We start from the raw sequence: 26,090 nt of genomic DNA, 5'->3' as shown, positions 1-26,090 counted from the left end.
AGCTGCTATTTGGATGCCTGGTCTTCCTGTCATTTTTCACAGTCCACAGCTTTGAAAAGTTGTGTTTCATCTGCAAATTTAATCACCTCATTTGACGTTCTAATTTCCAAATCATTTATAAAGATGTTAAATAGCACTGGTCCCAGTACAGATCCCTATAGCATGCCTCTATTCATAAGTCTACCTCCCTGCAGCCTCCAGTTCTACCTCCCCTAGGTCTCTGGAAGAGGTTAGCTCAAGTATTTAAATGTCTGTCTCTCTCTCCTTTTCTCTAGTGTATACATATTCAAGTCCCCCAGGCTCTTCTCATATGTTTTATGGCAGAAATCCTAGGTCATTTTTGTCACCTTCCTCTGACCTTAAGACATTGTACAATGAAAATCTTCAGGGTCTCTTCCTCCCTGTGTGTGTTGGTGGGGAAGGACAGGCAATTCTAAGCACCATCTCTCTGTCCCCAGTCACTAATTAACTATCCTTCCACCTTCTCCACTCTGATTCCCAATTGTCTTTCCCTATTTCCCATTCACTCCCCTCCCCGCTTGCCTGACTCTTCATCCTCTGCCCTCTCTCACTTGCATTTTTGTCATTTCTTATCCCCTCACGACCCTTGTGCATTGTTACCCTTGGGAATCGATCTGAGTGCAGGTTCTTTTTTTAAGTGCTGCTGGTGCCCTCATCTCTCTTTTTGCTGATAAATGTCTTTGTGAGAAGGGCGGGAGGGAGCCCCATCTCACGGCTGCTAAAAACTGAAAAAGGATACCTCAACCCCTTTCGGCTTCCTTCTTTTTAACATTATTTGTGCTGACTTGCTATTCCTCCTCTCCAGTTCCCTCCCTGGCCAGGTGTGACTATGGGGTAGTTTAAAAGGAGTTGGAGAGCTGGAGTTGGAAAGAAAGATCAGGGCTGAGATCCATCCCCTCCTGAGCAGGTCCCAGGAAGAAATGGGTAGAGAGGAGAGAAGGAGGCAGCAGAAAGCTGGGATGAACACAGTGGTCTCTAATTAGAAAATGAATGGCATTAATTGACGAACAAGGGCCGGCACTAGACAGACTTGCATGGTTTGTGCCCCGTATATGGCAATTCTGTTTAGGATGGGCTGGGGAGGGCTTCGATGGGAACTCCAGTAGTTGGAATCCAAGGCATTGAGTTTCAACAGTAACTCCATTAGTTCCGGGTGGACTTTGACAGTCTAGTGCCCAGTAATAGAAAAGAAAAAAGACAATTCAATTTATGCATGAATTTATAATGAGATAAATTCAGGTCTTTATCTGCCGTTTAGAAGGAAGATCAGCACACACTCATCTCATATGAACAATTGTTTGGTGTTTATAGCAAAGTCCTCCAAAGTGGTATAAAGATGAAGTTAAAGGCTCGGAAATGTAGTCCATTCTGGAGTACAAGTATCTGTTGGCTGAATTTTGTTAGTGCTATTAAGGGGAAGAAGGGAAAATACTAAACTTATTCTCTGCTTAGAATTACAATTAGAACCAAGGCAGAGAGGAACAGGGCAGAGCAGGGCACAGGGAGAAAAGTGACAGATAGAGTTAGGGGCAAAGCCGAGGTTAGAAGCAATTAGAACTGAGGCACAGGGAGAAAAGTGACAGATAGAGTTAGGGGCAATACGTTTCTGGACTTATCGTTCTCTGCTTCTGGTTGGAGGTTCAGAAGGGAAGAATGGTTCTTCAGGAGCCCCGAAAGGCCCTCTCCTCCCTCTGGACAGCAATGAGATCCCTCTTTCAGGAATGGAAGTCAGTGAGGATCCCAAATAATGACGAAATCCAGCTTCTTCGCTACAAAAGGTACCTTTCATTTGCTCTCCCTCCCTCCCTTGGTCTCTACAGAGGCCTCCTATATTGTGATGTTTGGTAGCAAAACTTATGGGAAGGATTTTCTCTAGATGTATCCAAAGGAAGTGAGGTTGTGAGAAATAAAAAACAGTCATAATTTGGCCCTATTTTGCCAAAACGATGTACTGTGTATGACTGGCTAGGGAAGATTTTCAAGAATTCAGAAGGCCTTAGTTGAATCTGTGAAAAGGAAACCTGCCTCGTGCTCAGGCTGTTATTTAGTGCAAAGGATACTTGCCTGTAGCTAGTTAAAAAAGACTTAAGTCTGCTCAAGAAGTTCTTTATAAGCTTGTCTGCACACCTCTCATCCCATTCCTGCAGGATCCATGATTCTCCCTTCCTACTGGCAGCTAAGGAGAACAACGTCTCAGCAATTAAAAAATTACTGAAATGTCCTTTTACCAACATCTTTGAGAGAGGTGAGCGCACCAAAGATTTCTTCAGGAAATGAGGAGGTGGAAATCTTCTAGCAAAATTACTTTCTTGTGTGGGAAAACATTAGGCACAGAATATTGTCCCAACGCCCAGTGACTCATAGACCCCTGCAGCAGAACGAAGACAGATAGATGAGCAAAGGCCCACCAAAACAAGTCTGTCATTTAGAGGGTCCTAAGTAGAAGATCTGCTGAAGGAACTGGTCTTTCAATATCTGCTGCTAAATGCACTTATGGAGAGGGAAATAGTTTACGAGAAGAGTAGCAGGGTTACTTGGGCTGGTGGAAGGAGACGGTAGTGGTAGAGTATCAGGAGAAGGTCGGTTGCTGTTGAGTAGAGACTCGGCTCCAGCTATCATTTGATTTCAAGAATCCCATTCAATTCAGTTATTATTCATTCTCAGGACCTCCAAAGCTAGGTGTAGAGATTTATCTTCAGAACTATCTCCAAATGTAATGGGATTCTAGTCTAGCAGGTGTAATCTCCACACTGTGTGTTTGTCTGATCTCTAGGAGCAGTGGGGGAGACAGCCCTTCACGTAGCTGCGCTCTATGATAACCTGGAGGCTGCCCGCTTCCTCCTGGATGCAGCTCCAAATCTTGTTAATGAACCAATGGTGTCGGAGCTGTACAAAGGTAAGAGAGAAAATGAGTTAAAGTTGAATAGGTTCACACCACTTAAGATGCTGCACTTCAGGGCTAATTCAGGACTATTTATATGTGTAGACCTGACTGAAATCTGCAATTATTTCTCAATTTTCATAGGAATTCCTCTTTTTCCGTTATGGTTCCCACCCTTTGGAATTCCTTACCCTACTACCTCTGCATCGAAAAATCTTTTGCGACTTTTAATGCGCAATTGAAGTCATACTATTTTTCTTTGACTTCCTGCTCTTGACTTTTTTCCTTACCTTACTCATGCTATGGATCATCTTTTCTTCTTGACTTAATTGTTTGGTCTGAATTTCACTGTGGCTTCCCTTCCTCTTTGTTCCACTCCTTCCCTTCCCCAACTTTTTTGTTTTTATTGTAACCTCCCCTTTCTTTATCCCCCTTGAATGCATTTTTGTTTGTATGTTGGTTGAATTTTTGTTTTCGCTTAGTGCCTCCCTTGTTATGTCTTTTTAATTTTTGATTTATTTTCTTTTAATAATATATTATTATTGAAAATTGCTTAGACTAACTGAGGTTGTATTTGAGGTATATCAAATAAATTGAAACTTGAAAGACCTCTGTATTTCCGTCTCATTATCACTGGAAAAGCCCTGTACTGAGCATGAAGAATTCTAGCAGTTGCATTAGTCCTAAGTCATATCTATAGAAAGTCTGAAAGGTTGGATAGATGATATCATAACCTACAAGGAACCAATTGACCAGGACTCAGAAGTACATTTTGAATAATCCTCCTGACTCCTAACCTTACAAAGTCAGAGGATTTGACAGTTGAAGATCCATCTGAAACCCAAGTTGGCCTCATACCAAAGCTTAATGCCCTGGACTCTAGTTTTCTGGTGGTGGCCGATGACTGTGATGACATCTCACCACTTTTGCCTTCCTTCTTAATCTCATGTTTTTTTTCTGCTTCCAGGACAGACGGCACTCCACATTGTAGTGGTGAATCAGAACTTGGGCCTGGTGCAAGAACTGCTAGCAGCTGGAGCTGACGTGTGTTCACCACGAGCCGTTGGCATTAACTTTCAGTTCTCTGACCAAAATCTTTTCTATTATGGTACAGTTCTAAGTTTTACATTTCCCAGCTTCTTTTGTTATGGTTTTGGCCTTTGTGAGGGAGGACCACAGCAAGAGATTAGAAGATGGGACACAGGAACAAGGGGAAGAATATACAGAGAGAGAAGATAGGGAAGGAGCAAAGTATTGAATGCTGAGTACTTACAATCTGAGAATTCAGATCAGCTTTCCTCTTCCTCCCTAGGTGAACATATTCTCTCCTTTGCTGCCTGCACGGGGAACCAGGAAATTGTAAAAGTCCTCATTGAGAATGGGGCCAATCTCAGGGCCCAGGATGGTCAAGGTAAGAACTACACCCAACTCTCGAGATCCATGTCAATCCCTGCCATGGCTCTGACTGGGACATGGTGAGCCTGAGCTAATGTCAAACATCTACAAGATCTCTTACTGAAGACATTAGGTAAATCTTGCTTATCTCTAGTAGGGTAAATCAAGCAAAGCAGAGTCTAGAAAGTTCTATTTTGTCATGAGCTGTTTCACAGAATTAGTCAATTTAATCTGATTTGTGTCATTACTAGCTGGTTTATCTCTTCGTGAAGTTTCTTGAGGTTATGCCTCCCCCCTCCCCAAAACTTATAATTCTGTCTTTCAGGGAACACCATCCTTCACATTCTGATATTGCAGCCCAGAAAGACCACTGCTTGCCACATCTATGACCTCATTCTAAGCTATGATAAATCAGAGGGAGGAACAAGTCTGGAGAAGATAAGAAACCACCAGGGGCTAACACCATTCAAGTTGGCTGCTGCAGAGGGCAATGCCGTGGTGAGTTGTCAACCATCTTGGGCTCCCCAACAATCTCTATCTACACTAGAATATTGACAGCCCCTAGCCCCTACGTATAAACTGGATATGGCCTGGCAGCTGAAGATTTATGCCCCTGAATCTTATTCCTTTTACAAAGAGGCCACAGTTAGTGATGGTTTCGGTCTTCCTTTCCTAACAGATGTTTCGTCACTTGGTGCAGAAGAGGAAGCTACTCTTATTTTCCATTGGTCCTATAACGTCCACCCTCTATGATCTTCAAGAGATCGACTCATGGGGTGAAGAGAAGTCCATACTGGAGCTTGTTGCCTCAACAAGAAAAAGAGAAGTACGTTGAAGGGTGGAGGGTGATTCTTTTACTGGTGTTCTGGTTTTCTCCTCACCACCACCCTAATTGTTGACATATTCTCCATACTGAAAACCTTGTAAGAGGAACATTATGGAGTAGCCACCATATTACTTCAGGTCATGAGGGATGGCCTAGTCATTACTGGTTTTGCTTCCATTGTATATTGAGACTTGCAGCATAATTTTCTTTAAAAATTAAATTCAGTGCTGGAAGACTTTGCAGAATATGAAGCAAAACAAGAGCATACTGTACATTTTGATGACTTTTAGCATGGCTCCTTCAAACTAAAAGAGGACTGGGCTTTCCAGGCTTCATTACTCTTCTCAATTCCCTTCTTCTCCAGAAGAAGGGAATCCCACACACATTGCTAAACCAAAACATCTGAAGACTAATAATTTATGCGTAATCCATTGGAAAGAGATGTAAAAGGGTCTAGTGACCAGCACTACACTCAAGAAATGAGATGAGGAAAGAGGTGACAATAGGAAAGGCCTGCGGAGGACCCACTTTCATCCTCCTTGACTCTCACTCCTTCCTACTCTCTCCCCCAAGACCCGTCAGATCCTAGAGATGACTCCGGTGAAGGAGCTGGCAGCCTCAAAGTGGAAGGACTTTGGTCGCCCCTACTTCTGCCTCCTGGCTATGCTGTATCTGTTGTATGTGTCCTGTTTCACGGCCTGCTGTGTCCACCGACCACTGATGCCCTGCCCCACCCAGATGAACAGTTCCAGGGACATCACCGTACTGATGCAGAGACCCTTACAGGTACCCCTGGGGGAAAGGAAAGGGGATCCATACAAGGAGTGCCATCACTAACATTAGTGAGTTTAGTCACCCTTCTTTGGGTATCCAAACTTGGCTTTTATGGTAGTTCAAATAACAGCTGGAGGGGTGAAGGAGAAGGGTCAAACAATTCTACCCCTCTTATTTTTGTAAGCTTGTTGCACACATCTGTTTAACTTCTCACTCATTTCTATGGCGCTACTAGGCATATGCATTTATGTATGATAAGTAAACATTTATTTTCCAATCATAGCATCAGCCCCAAGCAGAACTGACTGTGTTCTGTCTGTTTTAAGTTGAGGATGCCATGTTATGCGAAATATGCAAGTGCAATGCCCAACTTGGCCTCACGGTGGCACTAAAGGTTTATCAAACACAAGGGCCATCACAAAATCGGGGGGGGGGGGGGGGGGGGGGGGGGGGGGATAGGTTAGATAAAGTGATTGTATCATTTATCTTTTCCTCAGTTTGGTGACTGGCCTGACATATGATCACACATGTGCCATCTGTGCGCATGACAATGTACCAGATAATTCATGGTGGTTAATGTCTCTTCCCTGGGTGATATCTCATAAGCAAGGAGGGAAACATTTATTTAGCTGGGGAGAGGATGGGATGGAGTCTGTGAGTGAATGGAGAGGAGATTTTGGCAAGGGAGGAGGTGCTTCATATTTACTGCACCCCACTGTCCTGCCCAACAGGTGCGATGGGAGCTCTGGTGGGTCTCAAGCTGGGTCCAGTATAATAAATAACCCTGCACCCTTCTGCTTTCTCCCTCCAGGACTCCTATGCAACATTCACAGACAGGATAAGGCTGGTGGGGGAGCTGATCAGTGTGACAGGGGCCGTAGTGATCCTGCTCCTGGAGGTGAGGATGGGGCTTGGAGGTGCTTCAAAAGATTTCTGTTTGGGATTCTTGGTCATGTCCAGGCTACGGTCTGTTTTCTCACAGATTCCAGACGGTCTGCGCTTTGGATCAGTCAATCATTTTGGGAGAACGGCGCTTGGAGGACCTTTCCATGTCATCATGTGAGATCCTTGCAGCTCTGGGCCAGCTCTTTTCTTTCTCAGGCTCGTATTTTGTTTGTCCATCTGTCTGTCTTTGCCATGTATATTTCAGTATTGGGTCATAATCTTGGGGTAACCAAAAGAGTACTGCCCCTCCCCCAGCATCTCCTTCTGTCCTTTATGAACTTCTTCCCCCACTTCTTGTCTGTAGCCTCGTCTATGCCTGCCTGGTGCTAGGGACTCTGACGATGCGTCTTACGGGCATCCCTGGCGAAGAGGTTCCCCTCTCCGTGGCCTTGGTCTTTGGCTGGTGCTATGTCCTGTACTTCGCTCGAGGGTTCCAGATGCTCGGACCCTTCACCATAATGATCCAGAAGGTACCTAGGAAAAGAAGCCAGAGAGATCCCGTTATGTTATCCACTGATATGATTGATATTGGGAGAAGGTCAAGAGATGTCTGTTACGCTTTATAATTAAGGGAACTGTAGTCTGATATTAAGGGAGATGTGATGGGATAAACCTCTTTCTCCTCCAGATGCTGTTTGGTGATATTCTGCGTTTCTGTGGGCTCATGGGAGTGGTGATCGCTGGCTTTGCGGGAGGTGAGGCTGCAGTGATTGTTTGATTAGTGATATATCAAATAAACTTGAAACTGCGGGAGCCCAGAGGAGGAAGTGGGATTGGATCGAGGCCTAGTTAGAGTTTAATTATATAACTTGATGGGTGAGGAAAGGTGGAAAATGCAAAAATCCCCATTGCTTTTGTGTGTGAATATCAACCCATAGCTCAAATGTCAATCTAAAATTGACTTGTGGTCCTTTTCTGTGGTAAAACCAAAGCAGTTTATTTATTTATTCTGAATTTATATCCAGGTACTTTCTCTGTCTATAGCGTACTCACAATCTAAGGGTCTGATATTCAAATGGCGGTAGTAAGCGTTTTGCTCACATCCAATGGAGTTATTCTTGCTTATTCAAAGTGGGACGTGTGTAGGCTTGAGCTTTCAATATCCAGTTATTTTTAAGCCGACTAACCCTTAGCCACTTAAACTGCTATTCAGCCCTTAAGTGGCCATAGGCTAGCGCTTAAAAATAGGACAGACATTTACAGTAGGAGGTGCCATTTATGTGCTAAATCTGGCTGCTTAAGGACTGAATATCATCCCTTAAGCAGCCAAGTGTCCACTCCCGGAACACACCCAGTATAAGCATATTTGGGTTCAGCGCTGACCACAATATTGTACAACGCTTATCCAGTTAAGTGCCATTGAAAATTAGTGGCTAGCCCTGCCCAAGTGATTTAACTGGTCTGCAGCTGGATAAATTGCTTTGAATATGGGCCCCTAAGTGTCTGTACCTGGGTCAATGGAGGGTCAGTGTCACAAGGAGCTGCAGTGAGAATTGAGCCCAGTGCCCGCTGGACTACTCCAACACGCCACCCTGGCACCGCTGCTTCCCACTAGCCATCACTTTCTCTCTCTGTCCTTCCAGCCTTCTACGTCATCTTCCAGACCGAAGACCCCAACCAGCTGGGGCAATTTTTCAGCTATCCCATGGCTCTCTTCAGTACCTTTGAGCTCTTTCTGACACTCATAGACGGGCCAGCCAACTACGAGGTGGACCTACCGCCCATGTTCAGCGTGGTCTATGCAGCTTTCGCCATCTTTGCCGCTCTCCTCATGCTCAACTTGATCATTGCCTTGATGGGTGATACCTACTGGCGGGTAGCTACTGAGAGGGATGAGATCTGGAGGGCACAGGTGAGGGGAAGGTGGGGGGGGGACAGTCCTGGGGTGAGGCATGAGAGTTCTGAAGCAATGGCCTCAAATCCTTTGCTCGTCCCCTGTGGCCAACGATGTCTCTTCGGAATGGAAGAGCTTCCCTAGGCTCCTCCAATATAAATGGAAGGATGGCCAAAGTCTCCATTATGAGATGTGGGCTCTGTGTGTCTCTGCAGGTTGTTGCCACCACCATTATGTTGGAGCGAAAGCTGCCCCGCAGTTTTCTCCCTCGAGCCGGGATCTGCGGAAAGGATTATGGGCTTGGGGACCAGCGTTACCTTCGGTAGGAACCCTGAATGCATGCGTATAAGAATTTTTATATTGTTTGTGTCATGTGTGACCAGAATTCTGTGCATTCCGGTATTTTACTGTAAAAGGATGACGTGAACGGGTGGGCTTTGACTTTCTAACCCTGGACAAAACAGAAATGCACTGTAAGACAGTCTACAAAGTAAAGAGTGCCAGTGCAGGAGCACACAAACAGCCTATAACCCTATCTCTCTGCTCCTTCCTACAGGGTGGACACCCTTCAGACGCATGCCCCGTGGACACTGAGACGGTGTGTGGAAGTCTTCTTGAGATCTAATAAGGAGCATCCCCCTGGAAAACAGGAGAAAGTGGAAAGTGATGAGGGGTAGAGAAAGGAGGCTAGTGAGGCTCCTGAAAGAGAAATCTGAGCAGGGAGATGGACAAGAGGGCTACACACCTGTGAATAAAACACCCAAGATATGAAAACAGCATGGATCACTGTAAAGAGACTATAGAGAAGACAAACTTGGTGAGATTTTCACCCTGAAATGAATCTGTCAGTGGTGTAGCTACAGGTGGGCCTGAGTAGGCACAGGCCCACCCAGCTCCACGGCGTCCCAGCATGGGTTCTCCTCTCTCTCAACCCCATCCCTCCCTGGAATACCTTGCTTGCATCCCCAGTGCCTGAAGCTATTCATTTTTGCTGCTGGTGCCAGCCCCGAAGGCTCCTTTCTGCCACATCCAGCCAAAGAGGAATCAGGAAGTAATGTCAACGAAGGTGGGACGTCGCAGAGGGAAGCCTTCCGGGCCAACACCAGCAGGAAAAATGAATGGCTCCAGGTGCCAGGGAAGGTATTCCAGGGAGGGATGGGGTTGAGAAATAGGAGGGCAGATGTTGGATGGGTGTAAAAAAGTGCATTTTTTTATAGCTCTGAGAGGTGGAGGTTAGTTCATTTTGAGCCCATCCCCAAAACTAGGTCTGGCTACACCACTGGAATCTGTGATAAATAAAGTGGTTTTCCTCAAAGAGCAAAGATCTGGCTGCTCTCTGTCTGTAGAGCGGGATTCTTCTATGTAACACCCATTGGCTGCCTTTTGGGGCCAGAGTATTTTTAAAGTTTGGGTGCTTCTGTTATAAGGCGCTTTTCGGATCATTTCCTATTTGAAATTCTCTTATTCAACAAAAGGTATTAGAAATTTGGGTAAGTTTATCTTCCCTACCCCAGAGGTTTGTCGTTATAAGACTTTTTGGGGCAGGACTTTGACGTACCAGGCAGGGCAGATGAACTCCTGGTTAAGTCCGATGATTGTCCAATCCTACTCTTACCTTGCCTTTAGGAAAACATTAGAAACCCATTTATTTGACAAACAAGAATGCTGTTTTTGATATTATAATGAGGCGTTTTGGTTTTTATTCTTTTTAATGCATGTTTTAATTCTTTGTAATATTTTATTATGCAATACCAGATTGATGTATGCAGTTTGTGTGTTTTGAAATTGTATCATGTGCTGAAAAGTCTCAGCTTTATCCTGTTGTGAACCGCCCAGAACTACTGGTTGGCCCGTATATAAGAAAATAAATTATTATTAACAGCCAGGAGTGAGCTGACAGCCTTAGAAAAGAAAGAAAGCATGAGAGAGAGAGAAATGCACCATACTTTTGATGCATTTGAAGCAGAGGTAGGATGGCATTGGGTAAGAGAGAAACGGCAGATGTGAGGGGAGTCAGTTTTCAGTCTTAATAATGTCCAAGCAACTTATCATTTACTGTTAAAGGATTAGTCATTTTCACCTGGGAATCCTCTCAGCCTCTTTTCCCTCCTTCCGTCTCCGTTGGCCCATTCTCCAGATATCCAGAGCCAGCGCATCACCCAGAGCCCACGGTTTCTGGCAAAGCCGGCAGGCCAGGCGGCGTTCTGGAGTGCCCTGTAGAAGGTACTGGTTTCGACAGGACCAAGCTGGAGCCCTGCACCTCCTGTCTTATTCCTTCACAGCTGGATCAGTGGAAAAGACTCTGGTGCCTAGTTTCAGTGGGAAAAGACCTAAAGTGACAACTTCACCCTGATGCATTCGACACAGGGCTGTACCTCTGTGCCTGGAGTCGCACGCTGGGGGGAGCAGGTGCAGTCCCTTTACATAAACTCCACAGCTGCTGCCATCATAGTAACATGATAAATGATAGCAAAGACCCGCGTAGTCCAACAAGATGGCCAGAATTATATCTGGCACTCTGCGCAGGTTCTGCTTCATGATTAAACACTGGCATATTTCACCTCTATCTTATGACTGGGGGAAGAAAGCAAGTTATCAGCATGGAAGGGATTGCATAGTAGAGAATGACACAGGGACAAATTTTTTCCTGTCCCCGCGGGAACTCATTTATCCATCCCTGCAAGTTCTTTTCCTGTCCCTGCCCCATTCCTGCAAGCTCTGTCCTCATCTGCACAAGCCTCAAACCCTTTAAAATCCTAAGTAGCCACATTCTAGAGCTCAGATTGTGCCTCATTCCACCAATGCCTAAGCTCCGTCCTCATCTGCAAGAGCCTCAAATCATAAGTGTTCGAGGCTTGTGCGGTTAAGGCAGAGCTTACAGGAATGGGGCAGGAACAGTGATTAAACTTGCGGGGATAGGACCGGGACAAATTTGTCCCCGTGTCATTCTCTACTGTGTAGGTTTCAAAGTGGAAGGCACCCGTGCGGTGCTATATAGAGACCTAACACGCTCACTGCTTGTGATAATGGAATATAGAGGGGCTTGTGCTTTTGCTTTCAATCTCTCTGGTTGCTCCAATGTGTCTATCACTCTGTCTTGCTTCCATTCTTTTGTCATCTGTGACCTGGTTGAGACCTAACCAACTCATCACATATAGGCCACAGAAGGTTTTGCGAGCGCCGGGTTCTACGATGCTGCATGCTAGAATTTGCTGCCTCTTCTGCATCATTCGTCTCTCTCCCTGTAGGGATAGAAGCAGCGGTGGTCAGGCAGACTCCATTCATGCTGCGGTGGCGAGGGGAGACGGCAGAGCTGGACTGCCAGCAGGATGGATCTCATGACTACATGTACCATCAAGACCGGCGGATCAGACAGTGTATCTTTGTGCCAGCAGTCTGGGCACAGTGCTTCCCACCCTATGAATGCTCCTGCAAAAAGCAGCACTGCATTGACTAGGGCTGCCACAAGGCGGCACTGTGACAACAGGAATGAGTCTGACAGGGCTGCACTGCAGGGCAATATGACAGATTTGGAGTCTTAGGGGAAAAGTCCTTCAGTGCTTTTTCCTGAGGTTTTGCTTCTGTGTATTATTTTTGCAGCCTTTCACTGAGCTATTTTGAAATCTGTTTTTTGTCCCGATGCTTATGCCTGGATCCAGGAGATTTTAAAGTACTAGGCATTAGTTAGGAAGGCCCCTCCTAAGATTCCAGTTGATCCCAGACTTTGCTTCCGCTGCCTGCCCCAAGAGACTCTTCTAGTAGGGTTACCATGTGGCTCCAGAAAAAGAGAGGACGGATTGAGACGTCCAGGTTTTACTTCCATGGAAGTAAAACCCAGAAGTGTCAATCTGTCCTCCTCTTTCTGGAACCACGTGGTTATCCCCCTACTTCCAGGCGTTCGTCAGAAATTGTTCTGAAGCCTCTTCTAAATGGCCTCTTGCTTTAGATTCGCTTTCACCAGCCCAGCCGCCAAATTAGCATTTTGTAACTATTTTAGGCCTGTGACTGACTAAGGGCCTCTTCTATTAAACTGCGCTAGCAGTTTCTAGCACAGGGATACGCGCTGAAGGGCCCGCTAAACGCTAACTCGTGCATGCTATCCTATGGACGCGTTAGCGGATAGCGCATGCGTTGATTTAGCGTGCGCTAAATCCATGCTAAAACGCTTAGCGCACCTTTGTAAAAGAGGGCCTAAATGTTGGCGTTGAGTCTATGAATCTGAAACCACAAAAAGTGTGCGCACCATATAAGCCACATTGATTTTTAAAATTCATTTTCTATCCCGTTTCCCCCAAAGAGCTCAGACCGAGCTACAGGTTAACATACATAATATACAATTAACAGATGACAATTTTCCCTGTGTTAAGAAATTTTTACCGGAACTCTCAAAGTTTGTTTCTGGATCTTCCCTGACGTGACAAAGTCTACTCAAGATTGCAGGAAGTTATTCCAAGTAAAAAGTTTGGGAGCCAGGTTTTACTTAGTTTTCCCTGTAAATGTTTAAATAGATACACTGGGATTAAATATGGGCTTTTTTTTTTTTGCTCCTGAGCATCTTTGTAGTTTTCTGGACACTAAGAAAATGCTGTAAGGCAGACTAAAAAGAAAAAAAAATCTGGTCGTTTATTAACACGTTATGTATTAAGGCCTAGAAATATAAGATCTCCTTGTCTTTTTTCTTATTGTTTTATCTAAGGTATTGAGGACTTCTTAAGAGTTAAAAAAGATGTTATAACTACACACTTCCCCCTCCGTATTTGCAGGGATTAGGGGCAGAGCCAGCCCACGAATATTGAAAAAACTGAATAATATTCGGGCCTGTTCTGCCCCTAACCCCCGCTTCCCCCGGCTATTTTAAGCCTTGAAAGCCCCCCCCCCTTAAGCCTTACCTGTGGGTTTAGTGGGTTTTCGAGGCAGGAGCGATCCTCCCACGCTCGTGCCCTGTGTAGATCGCTCACAGGAAATGGCTGCCTTGAGCTCCCGTAGTCTCTCGAGCCATTTCCTGTGAGCGATCTGCACAGGGCAGGGGCGTGGGAAGATCGCTCCTGCCCCAAAAACCCGCTAGACCACCAGGTAAGGCTTAAGGGGGGGCTTAAAGGGCTTAAAATAGCCTGAAAAATGAAAATGCGTATCCGTAGATACAGAATTCGCGAATACGGAGGGAGAAGTGTAATACCTTAAATTTTGCGGGTAACCTATTTTAGGGTATTCCTATTTTGTTTTCTTGTATTTGATATAACCATAATCTGTTTTCGGTAACAAGTGGATTCTTGTGGATTTATTTGAAAATGTATAAATAAAGAATTTTTTAAAAACACAGATTATAATTACAAGGTTTTTTAACAGAAGTTTTTTTATCCTAACTTGACACATACTAGGGATCTAATAGCAATATACAGATTACAGGTACTGTTTTTAATTCCATTGTTAATCTATTTTCATATTCATTTCTATCCTGTCAAAGGACCCTTGAGGAAGGCAAAGTTCTGCCGAAACACAGCCCGTGAAGGGTCTGGTCTCCTATGGTGGAATTACTGTAACAACTTTGACACAGACTTTCTGTACCTTATATGTTTTTGTTGTTATTATATGGAATTTTGTATACAATAAATACTTAATTAGAAGCTTCTTACATCTCCAGAACTAGTGTTCCATTTTTTTGTGGTTTCGGAGTCATCGATTTTGGTGTGGAACATTGGTCCTTTTTTCTAGACTTCCTGTTTGGCATTGGGGTCTACGGACATGACCCAAAACCTTTGCATCCCTACCCACATCACATCCACAATAAGGGCCAAAGTGGATAATGTATGATATATTCCCAGGGCAGGATAGTTTCAGGCATTGTTGCTATCCTCAAAAACCTACGATGTCAGATAATCCTGTAAAACACTTTCTACAAACTGATCAGGTTTCGAGGGCATTCCCTATGGCCCTTAGCTCCAGTAGGTAGATATGGAGTGAGGACGCCTGGGCAGACCATATGTCCCCTGTGCGAAGATAAAGAAGGTGTGTCCCCCATCCATGTTTGGAGGCATCCATGGTGGCCACCAGCTGGTGAGGTGGTGGTCTGGTTTCCCTTTCGCTAAGTTATCTCGGGCCATTCACCAGTCTTGTGTATGGGCTGGCGAATGGGTATCTGGGTGGTCAGAGGTTGGGTATATTGGTCCCAGTGACGTCTGAGGTGCCCTTGCAGGGATCTCTTGTGTAGTCTGGTGTGCTGGACAACAAAGACCGCAGCCGCCATGTGGTCCATGAGACACAGGAGGGAGCGTGCTGACGATGAGCTGCTGGCAGAGATGCATTGGGCCAGGGATGTCATGGCGTCGATCTGGCAGTCCGGTAGGAAGGCCTTGGTCTGTGTGACTGCTCAGATGACTGCCCAGATGAACAATATCCCCTGGGTGGGTATCAGGTGGGATTTCTTGTAGTTGATGAGGAACCCCAGTTCTTGGAGGAGGGTTATGGTGGTTGTCAGGGCAGCCTGTGCCTCCCTTGGAGGGTGGGCCACTATTAGCCAGTCGTCGAGATAAGATAGGACGCACATCCCCTGAAGGCGAGGATGTGCCATGGCCACACACTTTGTGAACACTCTTGGAGCCATTGAGAGTCCAAAGGCTAGGTCCTTGTACTGAAAGTGTCTGTCTTGGCTTTAGAAGCGACGATGCCTCCTGTGGGCTGGGTGCATGGGCACGTGAGTGTATGCATCCTGTAAGTTCAGGGATACTAGCCAATACTCGGGCTGTAACAGGGGGCAACACTGTACCCAGAGAGTGCATCTGGACCTTGTGTATGCACCTGTTGAGCTTGCAGAGATCCATAATCGAGCGTTTGTCCTTGTCCATGGGGGCGCGGGGGTTCCTGGAATAAAAACCTCTTGGTGATCTCCTCTGTTCGTCACCGCCTCTATTGATTCTGCCGAAGCAGGTCCTCTCCTTGTTGCAGGAAAATTGGGTCGTCAGATGAAGGGTGCCCCACCCACTTTGGAGGGCGGGAGTGGAGATGAATTCGGAATCCCTGCTTGATGATGCTGAGGACCCACTGGTCGATGGTGATCCTGGGCCAAGCCTTCGCAGACAATCTGATCCTGCTGGGCCGGAGGGTGGTCAAGGTTCTGTTTTTGTCTTGGGGAGAGGGCTGCCCTTGGATGCCCCTGCCCCTCAGGCGGTGCTTGTTTGCGTAGCAGTTATGTTACTGTTGCGAGCGCTGGGGCACGGACTGCTGCCAGTGTGGTGTTCTGGGGTATCACTTGGGGGCGGTGAAAGACATGCGAGGATGGTTCCTCCGGTGTCTTCATGGATGTGCCCAGCATTCTAAGGGTGGTGAAGTCATCTTGGTGCCGTTGACTGTCTCCGTAACCCTGTCTCCGAACAGGTTAACCTCTGTGCATGGTGCATTTGCTAGAGACTCTCATCATGGAGCGCCCAGGCACAAGGCTAGGCTAAGCGCTGGGCAAGGATGGCTATTCCCCTAGTGTGGCTGGATGTTTCAAAGAATTCAAAGGCCGTCTTAGAGAGGTGATAGCTGTATTCCTCTAAATTACGGAGGAGGAATGAAAGAGACTCCTGGACCGGCTTGGTGGTGAGCTGGAGTCCCTGTTTTATTTTATTTATTTATTTTCTCTCAATGGCCTCCTGATAAAGCCGCATCTGGAACTGGAGCGCAGCAATTCGTGCGTTCAGCATTGCGCCCTCGAAGGTCTTTTTCCCTGTGGAATCCAGGGTTTTTCAGGTCCTTCCCTGGCGGGGCGTTGGGGAGGGGTCGTGCTGCCCTGTTTCTCTTGAGCGCCAAGGCTACTGCAATGTCCTTGTATGGCTGCTGCGGGTTGTCGAACCCCCGGGCCGGAAAGATCTGGTACTTCACTTCCAGGCTCCTTGATGTTGGTTGCCCTGAAGAGGGAGTCTGCCAAATCTCGTCTCTGCAGTCCAGGAAATTCTTGTGGACTGGAATCGGCAGGCCTTGTAGTACTCTGTCTTGGGTACTTGTGGTCCACCCATGTGGATCTTGAGAAAGGCTGTGAGTTTCTGGAGGAACTTGGGGTAAGTCCTCGTTTGTGGGGGGGTTTTGTTGGGGGGGGGTTGTTTTTTATTTATTTATTTATTTATTTTTGTGGGTGGTGACTCGGGGCGTGGCTGGAGGCTGGTGTGTGGCTTTTTCTTCCGTTGCTTGGGTGCATGGCATGCCGCTGGAACGTGCCATGTTGTTGTGCGTGGCTCCCTCTATAGGGGATATTTTGGTCATAGATTAGTAAGACATTGGCGCTCAATATTTTTCAATGTCCCAAATTCTTTAAGCTAGTTTAACCAAACTTCTTTTGGGCTTCAGATTTGCCATTAGGTGCCTCACATTGCTGAGGTCGCCATTCAACTTTGGCTATGGCTTCTTCACCAGCCCACTGTGCTTTTTTTATGCTTTTATATATAAAGTGCTCAGTGCTGTATTAATAACTTAGAACATAAGAACATAAGCTGCATGGGTCAGTGATTGGCTGAGTGGCAGACTTCAGAGGGTAGTGGTTAATGGTATCCTCTCTAAAACATCGGAGGTGACCAGTGGAGTGCCACAGGGCTCGGTCCTGGGTCTACTCCTTTTCAACATATTCATAGGGGATCTGACTCAAGGGCTTCAAGGTAAAATAACACTATTCGCCGATGACGCCAAACTATGTAATATAGTAAGTGAATGCAGTTTACAGAATTATATGGCGCAGGACCTGCTTACATTGGAAAGTTGGTCCTCAACCTGGCAGCTAGGCTTCAATGCTAAGAAATGTAAGGTCATGCACCTCGGAAGCGGAAATCCATGCAGGACGTACTTCTTGAACGGAGAAACTTTAACTAGGACTTCAGCAGAACGAGATTTAGGAGTAATCATCAGTGCAGACATGAAAACTGCCAATCAAGTGGAGAAGGCTTCATCTAAGGCAAGGCAGATATTGGGTTGTATCAATAGAAGTTTCGTCAGCCGAAAGCCTGAAGTCATAATGCCGTTGTACAGGGCCATGGTGAGACCTCATCTGGAGTACTGTGTGCAATTCTGGAGGCCACATTACAGTAAAGATGTGCGCAGAATTGAATCGGTTCAACGGACGGCCACCAGGATGATCTCGGGGCTCAAGGGTCTCTCGTATGAAGAGAGACTGAACAAATTGCAGCTCTACACTCTTGAGGAACGTAGGGAGAGGGGAGACTTGATCGAAACATTTAAGTACCTCACGGGACGTGTTGAAGTGGAAGATGATATTTTCTTTCTCAAGGGACCCTTGGCCACAAGAGGGCACCCGCTCAAACTCAGGGGCGGAAAATTTCATGGCGACACCAGAAAGTATTTCTTCACAGAGAGAGTGGTTGATCATTGGAACAAGCTTCCAGTGCAGGTGATCGAGGCAGACAGCGTGCCAGACTTTAAGAATAAATGGGATACCCATGTGGGATCCCTACGAGGGTCAAGATAAGGAAATTGGGTCATTAGGGCATAGACAGGGGGTGGGTAAGCAGAGTGGGCAGACTTGATAGGCTGTAGCCCTTTTCTGCCGTCATCTTCTATGTTTCTATGTTTCTATGCCTCCGCTGGGTCAGACCTGAGGTCCATCATGCCCAGCAGTCCGCTCACGCGGCGGCCCAACAGGTCCAGGACCTGTGCAGTAATCCTCTATTTATACCCCTCTATCCCCTTTTCCAGCAGGAAATTGTCCAGTCCTTTCTTGAACCCCTGTACTGTACTCTGCCCTATTACGCCCTCTGGAAGCGCATTCCAGGGTCCACCACTCGTTGGGTAAAGAAGAACTTCCTAGCATTCGTTTTGAATCTGTCCCCTTTCAACTTTTCCGAGTGTCCTCTTGTTTTTTTATTTTTTGAAAGATTGAAGAATCTGTCCCTCTCTACTCTCTCTATGCCCTTCATGATCTTATAAGTCTCTATCATATCCCCTCTAAGTCTCCTCTTCTCAAGGGAAAAGAGACCCAGTTTCTCCAATCTCTCAGCGTATGAGAGGTTTTCCATCCCTTTTATCAAACGTGTCGCTCTCCTCTGAACCCTCTCGAGTAACGGCATCCTTCTTAAGGTACGGAGACCAATATTGGACGCAATATTCCAGATGTGGGCGCACCATTGGTTCTTCCCGACATGAGGGGGGGGAGGGGGGAGAGGTCTGCACTGCAGACTCTGCAGGACCCCAAGAGGGAAAGAAGCATTGAGTTTCTTTTTCAGAATGGGAGGAGGGAGTGAGATTATCAGAAGTTTCCCAGGACAGGCAGATCAGGCACTTACCTTGATGGCTGATGCAGGGAGTCAGGGCAGAGCCAAGGCATCCTGAAGGCTCCTTACCCCTGCCAATTTTACATACCACATTGCTGCCTTACAATCAGGCTGTGCAGGCTTATTCTTAGGCTTCACTCCTTTCCATGGAGTTTCTCAGCACCCTCTTCCTCAACTGGAGTGCTCATGAACACAGGTGGGCACAGTTCCAGGAGGGCTGGCTTACATGCGTGCAGATACAAGCAGGCACCAAGGTAAGCAGGAGTCAGTTTTCATGCTCACGAAGACATGTGCGCACCAATGCAAGCAACACGGAACCTCGTGCCCTGGATCCAATCAGTGGATGCACAATTCATGAGGATCCAGTGCATTCATCCTTCTCCTGCATCCCAGTCATTTCTTTAGATGATTCAGGCATCTTCAAGGTGATGAGTAGAAAAGTTGTAATGGAGAGCTGTAGAAAATCCGACCGATGGGAACGGGCGGAAAAAGACTGGGGAGTAGGGGGAAGCAGGGGGAAATGGGTAGGGCTTGTGCACTGCACGTGCTCAGAGAGAGAAAGAAAAAAAAAATCTCTCTGAGCTATTGGAGAGCTTATCTGCTGTTGGGACAACACCCATAATTGGCTGACTCATCCTGCTTGTCCTAGGAGAAAGTGTAGTTACTTACCTGTAATGTAGGTTCTCCGTGGACAGCAGGATAGTCAGCCACACAACCCACCCGCCTCCTCATACGGCCGATCCGGCCACAGCTAGGAACATCCTGGGGATTAGGGGGAAACAGGGGGAAATGGGTAGGGCTCGGGCATGCCCAGTGGAGCCCGGGCACTGCACGTGCTCAGAGAGAGAGAGAGAAAAAAATCTCTCTGAGCTATTGGAGAGCTTATCCGCAAATTGGGAGCTGTTGGGACAACACCCATATGTGGCTGACCATCTTGCTGTCCACGGAGAACCTACGTTACAGGTAAGTAACTACACTTACTTGCTGACCCCTGGCTGTGGCTGCTGATGATCCCCAAGCACTGCAAGCAGATGACTTCTTCTAGAGACAGCCAGAACTCCCTTCCACCAAGCGCAGCAGCCGCTGGCAGCATCCATGAGACATTGAGGTGCCAGCATCTGTGACTCAGGGACGCTACTGCTGCCTGCCAAGCTCGGCAAAAGGGAGCCCCGGCCACCTTCAGAGGAAGTTCTCAGCTGACATAGCTTGGGGGGGTCCTCGTAAACTGAGTATTTATATTTTATATTTACATTAGAGGCTCTGGTAGAAACCCATTTACAAAGTATGTATTCTTCCCAATTAATATTTCCAAATTAATAAAGTGTCTTTGCTTATTTGTAAATGGGTCTCTACCAGAGCCTTTAATTCAGTAGCATAATTAAATGAAATAAATTCTGAAGTTTATATGGACGGGCGGAGACAGATGGGATTCTTCACGGGGACGGGCGGGGATGGAGTGGGGACGGGTGGGATTTCTGTCCCCGTAACTCTCTAGTCCAGAGAAGAGTGACTAAAATGGTTAAGGGGCTGGAGGAGTTGCCGTATAGTGAGAGATTGGAGAAACTGAGCCTCTTCTCCCTTGAAAAGAGGAGATTGAGAGGGGATATTGCAAAGGGACTTGGACAAACTAGGGGAATGGGCAGAGAGATGGCAGATGAAATTCAATGTTGAGAAGTGTAAAGTATTCCATGTGGGAAGCAAAAACCCGAGGTATACTTATGCGATGGGAGGGATGTTTTTGAATGAGAGTACCCAAGAAAGGGACTTGGGGGTGATGGTGGACATGACAATGAAGCCGACAGCACAGTGCGCAGCTGCCGCTAAGAGAGCGAATAGAATGCTAGGTATAATCAAGAAAGGTATTACAACCAGAACGAAAGAAGTTATCCTGCCGCTGTATCGGGCAATGGTGCGTCCACATCTTGAGTACTGCGTCCAGTATTGGTCACCGTACCTTAAGAAGGATATGGCATTGCTCGAGAGAGTTCAGAGGAGAGCGACACGACTGATTAAGGGGATGGAAAGCCTTTCATACGCTGAGAGATTGGAAAAACTGGGACTCTTTTCCCTGGAAAAGAGAAGATTAAGAGGGGATATGATAGAGACTTACAAGATCATGAAGGGCATAGAGAGAGTAGAGAGGAACAGATTCTTCAAACTTTCAGAGAATAAAAAAACAAGAGGGCATTCGGAAAAGTTGAGAGGGGGCAAATTCAAAACAAATGCTAGGAAGTTCTTCTTTACCCAACGTGTGGTGGACACCTGGAATACAATTCCAGAGGACGTTATAGGGCAGAGTACGGTACTGGGGTTTAAGAAAGGTTTGGACAAATTCCTGCTGGAAAAGGGGATAGATAGAAATTTACTGCACAGGTCCTGGACCTGTTGGGCCGCCGCGTGAGCGGACTGCTGGGCGCGATGGACCTCAGGTCTGACCCAGTGGAGGCATTTCTTATGTTCTTATGGATATGATCGAAACATTCAAGGTGCTAAAGGGAATAGCTCTCCCCGATCCTTACGATCTACCGATCAAAAACTTCTTTTCATTCCGTCTCTAAAAGAGTCTTACTACACTAGGAAAACTAACTTTGCTATTACTGCTCCAACCTTATGGAATTCTCTCCCCCAATTTCTTCGTGACGAAAATCATCTACAAAAATTCAAAACCAATCTTAAAACTTTCCTATTCCAAGATGCCTTTATCAAATCCTAATCTTTACTTCATCTAATAAATTCTCAACACTATCACAATTTTCATCTTCTTCATTAGGGCATCTCACAACATCACGCACAATTACCCTTCATGTTCTTTCCCTTCCCACTACATCATTTCTTCTAATATTATGTAACTTTTCCCCTCCTCCCCATTTATCCTCACGGTCGTGTTTGTCTGTATATGTTTAATATGTTTCCCCATACTCTTTAATACACAATTAACTAGTTCTTATTCTTTTATTTTAAATTTTTATTGTTAACCGGTCAGATATTTGCTTTATGATCGGGATATGAAAAACTAATAAACTTGAAACTTGAAACTAGATAGGACAAGTTGTTCACCCTCTCCAAGGTAAGGAGAACGAGGGGCACTCTCTAAAATTGTATGACCAAATGCTTCTCAAAACCCTTCAAAAATACCCCAGAGTTACTCCCCTCTCAGCACCTGTACCCAGCCCTCTACCTACCCAAGGTAGTGTAGAGGAGAGCAACATACCCCGGGGAAGTCCAACCCTTCCCAAACCGATGGAAAACAAACTGCACCCCAGAATCCCCAACAGACTGCCAGCAACATAAACATCCCACTTCGAGCCAAACAGGTTAAAAGTACAGACATTCTATAAAATTGTCTAATATTAGAACAAAAGATGAGAGCCAAAGGCAACAGACAACAACACAGTGGCTTTGCTGGCTCACAAATAGCTAGAAAAGCCCACGAACAGCACCCGCCCCCCCAAAAAAAAATCAAGTGGCAGATCTGACAGGTTTCTTTCCAGATCTCAACACTGTAGTCCATGTCCCGCTTGGCCTAGACGTCACTGCTATCTCAGGAAGGTTCGTGCAGCCCAGATCTTGCATCTCCGATCACGCTTCTGCAACGGTGCTCACTCGCTTAGATCTTCCATTCACAGTCAACCACACCCCAAAGGGAAATAGCCAGCGAAACCTATGTCCACCTGCACGCAAAGCCTGGGTGACTTCTTTAAAGGCCTTGCGTTTCTGTAGCGTAGACCATGCTAGATCCTGAAATACTCCCACCGCCAGATCTTGCCAATGAAAAGTCGCCTGCAAAACACGCTCCTTTAAATTGTAATCGCCAAAGCAAGCGATAATATCCTTAGTGCCGGGACCTCTAGTTGGCAACAGGCTACGATGTGTCCGTAGTAAAAGCATGTGATCCATCAGCCCGCAGCAATTGTTCACAAAACTCCCGCACCACTATTTTGCAGTCCCGATAGGCCTGCACCTCTGGTATGCCTTTAAAATGCAGATTATAGCGCCGGGATTGATTTTCAAGATCCTCCGCCTGCGCTTGTAGGTGTTGCAGTTCAGTAGATATACGATCGGTAGATTCTTTAATCCCAGACACCGATGTAGAAAGGGTTTCCATGTGGTCTTCAGAGATGGAAACCCGGGCACCCAACTCACAAACATTGGAGCGGAGTTCTACGCTTTAACGTCGACCTGGACCCCAATCATCTCCTCCTTCAATGCTTTAAACCACATCTGTGAGCCTCCTCGCCGTCCTCCAACTGTTGAGCAGGGATACCCTCATCCTCCAACTCTGAATAAGTCGTCTGCCCTGCCGCCATCTTATTTTTCTCCAGAGGACCTCCAGGCAGGTCTGCAGAGGACTTCTCACCCCCTTCGCCATAACCTTACTGACCCTCGACCTCCCAAGAGTCAGAGATTGCTATGCGCTGGAGGCTTTTAACTCCACAATTCTTATCAGCCCCTATGGAGCTCTTGATTTAGGCAGCCATTCACCGGGATGTAAAAATCTGGCAACTACTCTGTCCGGATCTTATTTCTTTTCCTGCATCTTATAGAGTTACCGCTAAGGGCAGGCACTTTGCTGATTAATGCCCATCTGGAGTTTTCTCTTTCACCAATGTGTCCAGTTTCCTTGCATCCAGCTTTTTACTGGTCAGAATGGGGATGACCAAGGTGATCATAATCTCTTCATTCTCGAGAATTCTCTTAGGATTGTGGGTCCCCCAGTGCTCTTCCAGTCCAATGATGCTAAAATGTTTACAAAGTTCCCAGCGGATGTGAGATGTTATTTCATGGAATCTTTCTACATTGAAAATTACTACCCTCAGCACCTTGCAGACGTCTAAAAATAGGGTAACTGTTCTTAGCAGTTACATTTCTGGTTTTCCATTTTCCCATTCCTGTATTTGCTGCGATCCGTATCTCTCGTAATACACTGTCCTGGGTTGCAATTTCCAATTTCTTATCCTTTGGTTTCAGTTCTCCTTTCCTGACCATTACTGATTGTTTATTCCAAGCTTGAAAATAAATAAAACTTTTTTGAACTTAAATAAAAAAATGTGTCCATTTTTGTTTGATTTACATTTCCCACTCTGTTTCCACATTAACCACCTGTTTTTTTTCAAGCTGGTGGGGGTAATGTTGAAACTCTGCTCAGGTAGGGGAAAAATGGTTCAGCCGTTATGCTATATGTTTGCCACAGGATGGCAGCACTGAGCATCTTTGTAGAATAAAGTGAAACAGTTTAAAGGTTCTGAATGTGATAAGTATAAAGACATACTGAAGAGATACGATTTCAAAGTTCTAAATGTAGTAAGCATAAAATCAATGAAGAGATACCTTCTAAAAGTTCTGAATGTAATAAGTATAAAACAATAAAGAGATACCTTTTAAATGTTCTAAATGTGATAAGTTTAAAGACACTAACTAGAAACACTTTAACTGTTCTGAATGTGATATGTATTATAGGCTTTGTCTCTGCAATATCATACACACATAGTGAAGAGATACCTTTTAAATGTTCTAAATGTGGTAAATATAAAGAGACAGAAGAGATACCTTTTAAATGTTCTAAATGTGGTAAATATAAAGACACGGAAGAGATACCTTTTAAATGTTATAAATGTGATAAGTATAAAGACACTGAATAGATACTTTTTAAATGTCCTGAATGTGATAAGTATACAGACACATACTGAAGAGATACATGTCCCGCTCGGCCTAGACGTCACTGCTATCTCAGGAAGGTTCGTGCAGCCCAGATCTTGCATCTCCGACCACGCTTCTGCAACGGTGCTCACTCGCTTAGATCTTCCATTCACAGTCAACCACACCCCAAAGGGAAATAGCCAGCGAAACCTATGTCCACCTGCACGCAAAGCCTGGGTGACTTCTTTAAAGGCCTTGCGTTTCTGTAGCGTAGACCATGCTAGATCCTGAAATACTCCCACCGCCAGATCTTGCCAATGAAAAGTCGCCTGCAAAACACGCTCCTTTAAATTGTAATCGCCAAAGCAAGCGATAATATCCTTAGTGCCGGGACCTCTAGTTGGCAACAGGCTACGATGTGTCCGTAGTAAAAGCATGTGATCCATCAGCCCGCAGCAATTGTTCACAAAACTCCCGCACCACTATTTTGCAGTCCCAATAGGCCTGCACCTCTGGTATGCCTTTAAAATGCAGATTATAGCGCCGGGATTGATTTTCAAGATTCTCCGCCTGCGCTTGTAGGTGTTGCAGTTCAGTAGATATACGATCGGTAGATTCTTTAATCCCAGACACCGATGTAGAAAGGGTTTCCATGTGGTCTTCAGAGATGGAAACCCGGGCACCCAACTCACAAACATTGGAGCGGAGTTCTACGCTTTAACGTCGACCTGGACCCCAATCATCTCCTCCTTCAATGCTTTAAACCACATCTGTGAGCCTCCTCGCCGTCCTCCAACTGTTGAGCAGGGATACCCTCATCCTCCAACTCTGAATAAGTCGTCTGCCCTGCCGCCATCTTATTTTTCTCCAGAGGACCTCCAGGCAGGTCTGCAGAGGACTTCTCACCCCCTTCGCCATAACCTTACTGACCCTCGACCTCCCAAGAGTCAGAGATTGCTATGCGCTGGAGGCTTTTAACTCCACAATTCTTATCAGCCCCTATGGAGCTCTTGATTTAGGCAGCCATTCACCGGGATGTAAAAATCTGGCAACTACTCTGTCCGGATCTTATTTCTTTTCCTGCATCTTATAGAGTTACCGCTAAGGGCAGGCACTTTGCTGATTAATGCCCATCTGGAGTTTTCTCTTTCACCAATGTGTCCAGTTTCCTTGCATCCAGCTTTTTACTGGTCAGAATGGGGATGACCAAGGTGATCATAATCTCTTCATTCTCGAGAATTCTCTTAGGGTTGTGGGTCCCCCAGTGCTCTTCCAGTCCAATGATGCTAAAATGTTTACAAAGTTCCCAGCGGATGTGAGATGTTATTTCATGGAATCTTTCTACATTGAAAATTACTACCCTCAGCACCTTGCAGACGTCTAAAAATAGGGTAACTGTTCTTAGCAGTTACATTTCTGGTTTTCCATTTTCCCATTCCTGCATTTGCTGCGATCCGTATCTCTCGTAATACACTGTCCTGGGTTGCAATTTCCAATTTCTTATCCTTTGGTTTCAGTTCTCCT

At 45.9% G+C, this 26,090-nt stretch overlaps 1 protein-coding gene across 1 annotated transcript; it reads left to right on the top strand.

Annotated features, from left to right (window-relative positions):
• Positions 1 to 1,674: 1,674 nt before the first annotated feature.
• LOC117350317 (transient receptor potential cation channel subfamily V member 6-like) lies at positions 1,675 to 9,743 on the top strand. The gene is made up of 15 exons (XM_033924568.1): positions 1,675 to 1,799; positions 2,169 to 2,266; positions 2,795 to 2,917; positions 3,870 to 4,010; positions 4,215 to 4,313; positions 4,623 to 4,795; positions 4,977 to 5,123; positions 5,697 to 5,909; positions 6,709 to 6,795; positions 6,880 to 6,956; positions 7,147 to 7,312; positions 7,471 to 7,537; positions 8,426 to 8,694; positions 8,892 to 8,998; positions 9,233 to 9,743. The coding sequence occupies exons 1-15, from the start codon at positions 1,675 to 1,677 to the stop codon at positions 9,351 to 9,353; spliced, it is 2,013 nt and encodes a 670-aa protein (XP_033780459.1). The 3' UTR covers positions 9,354 to 9,743.
• Positions 9,744 to 26,090: the final 16,347 nt, after the last annotated feature.

Source organism: Geotrypetes seraphini, chromosome 16 (assembly GCF_902459505.1).
Source record: "Geotrypetes seraphini chromosome 16, aGeoSer1.1, whole genome shotgun sequence".
Classification (NCBI taxonomy): domain Eukaryota; kingdom Metazoa; phylum Chordata; class Amphibia; order Gymnophiona; family Dermophiidae; genus Geotrypetes; species Geotrypetes seraphini.
Note: the sequence above shows the minus strand (reverse complement) of the source record. Positions and strands in the feature narration are given on the sequence as shown.

Coding starts and splice junctions, on each gene's coding strand:
- LOC117350317 (XM_033924568.1), top strand. CDS start 1,675: ATGGTTCTTCAGGAGCCCCGAAAGGCCCTCTCCTCCCTCTGGACAGCA. Junction 2,918..3,869: donor GGTGTCGGAGCTGTACAAAG/GTAAGAGAGAAA, acceptor TTCTGCTTCCAG/GACAGACGGCACTCCACATT. Junction 7,538..8,425: donor GATCGCTGGCTTTGCGGGAG/GTGAGGCTGCAG, acceptor CTGTCCTTCCAG/CCTTCTACGTCATCTTCCAG.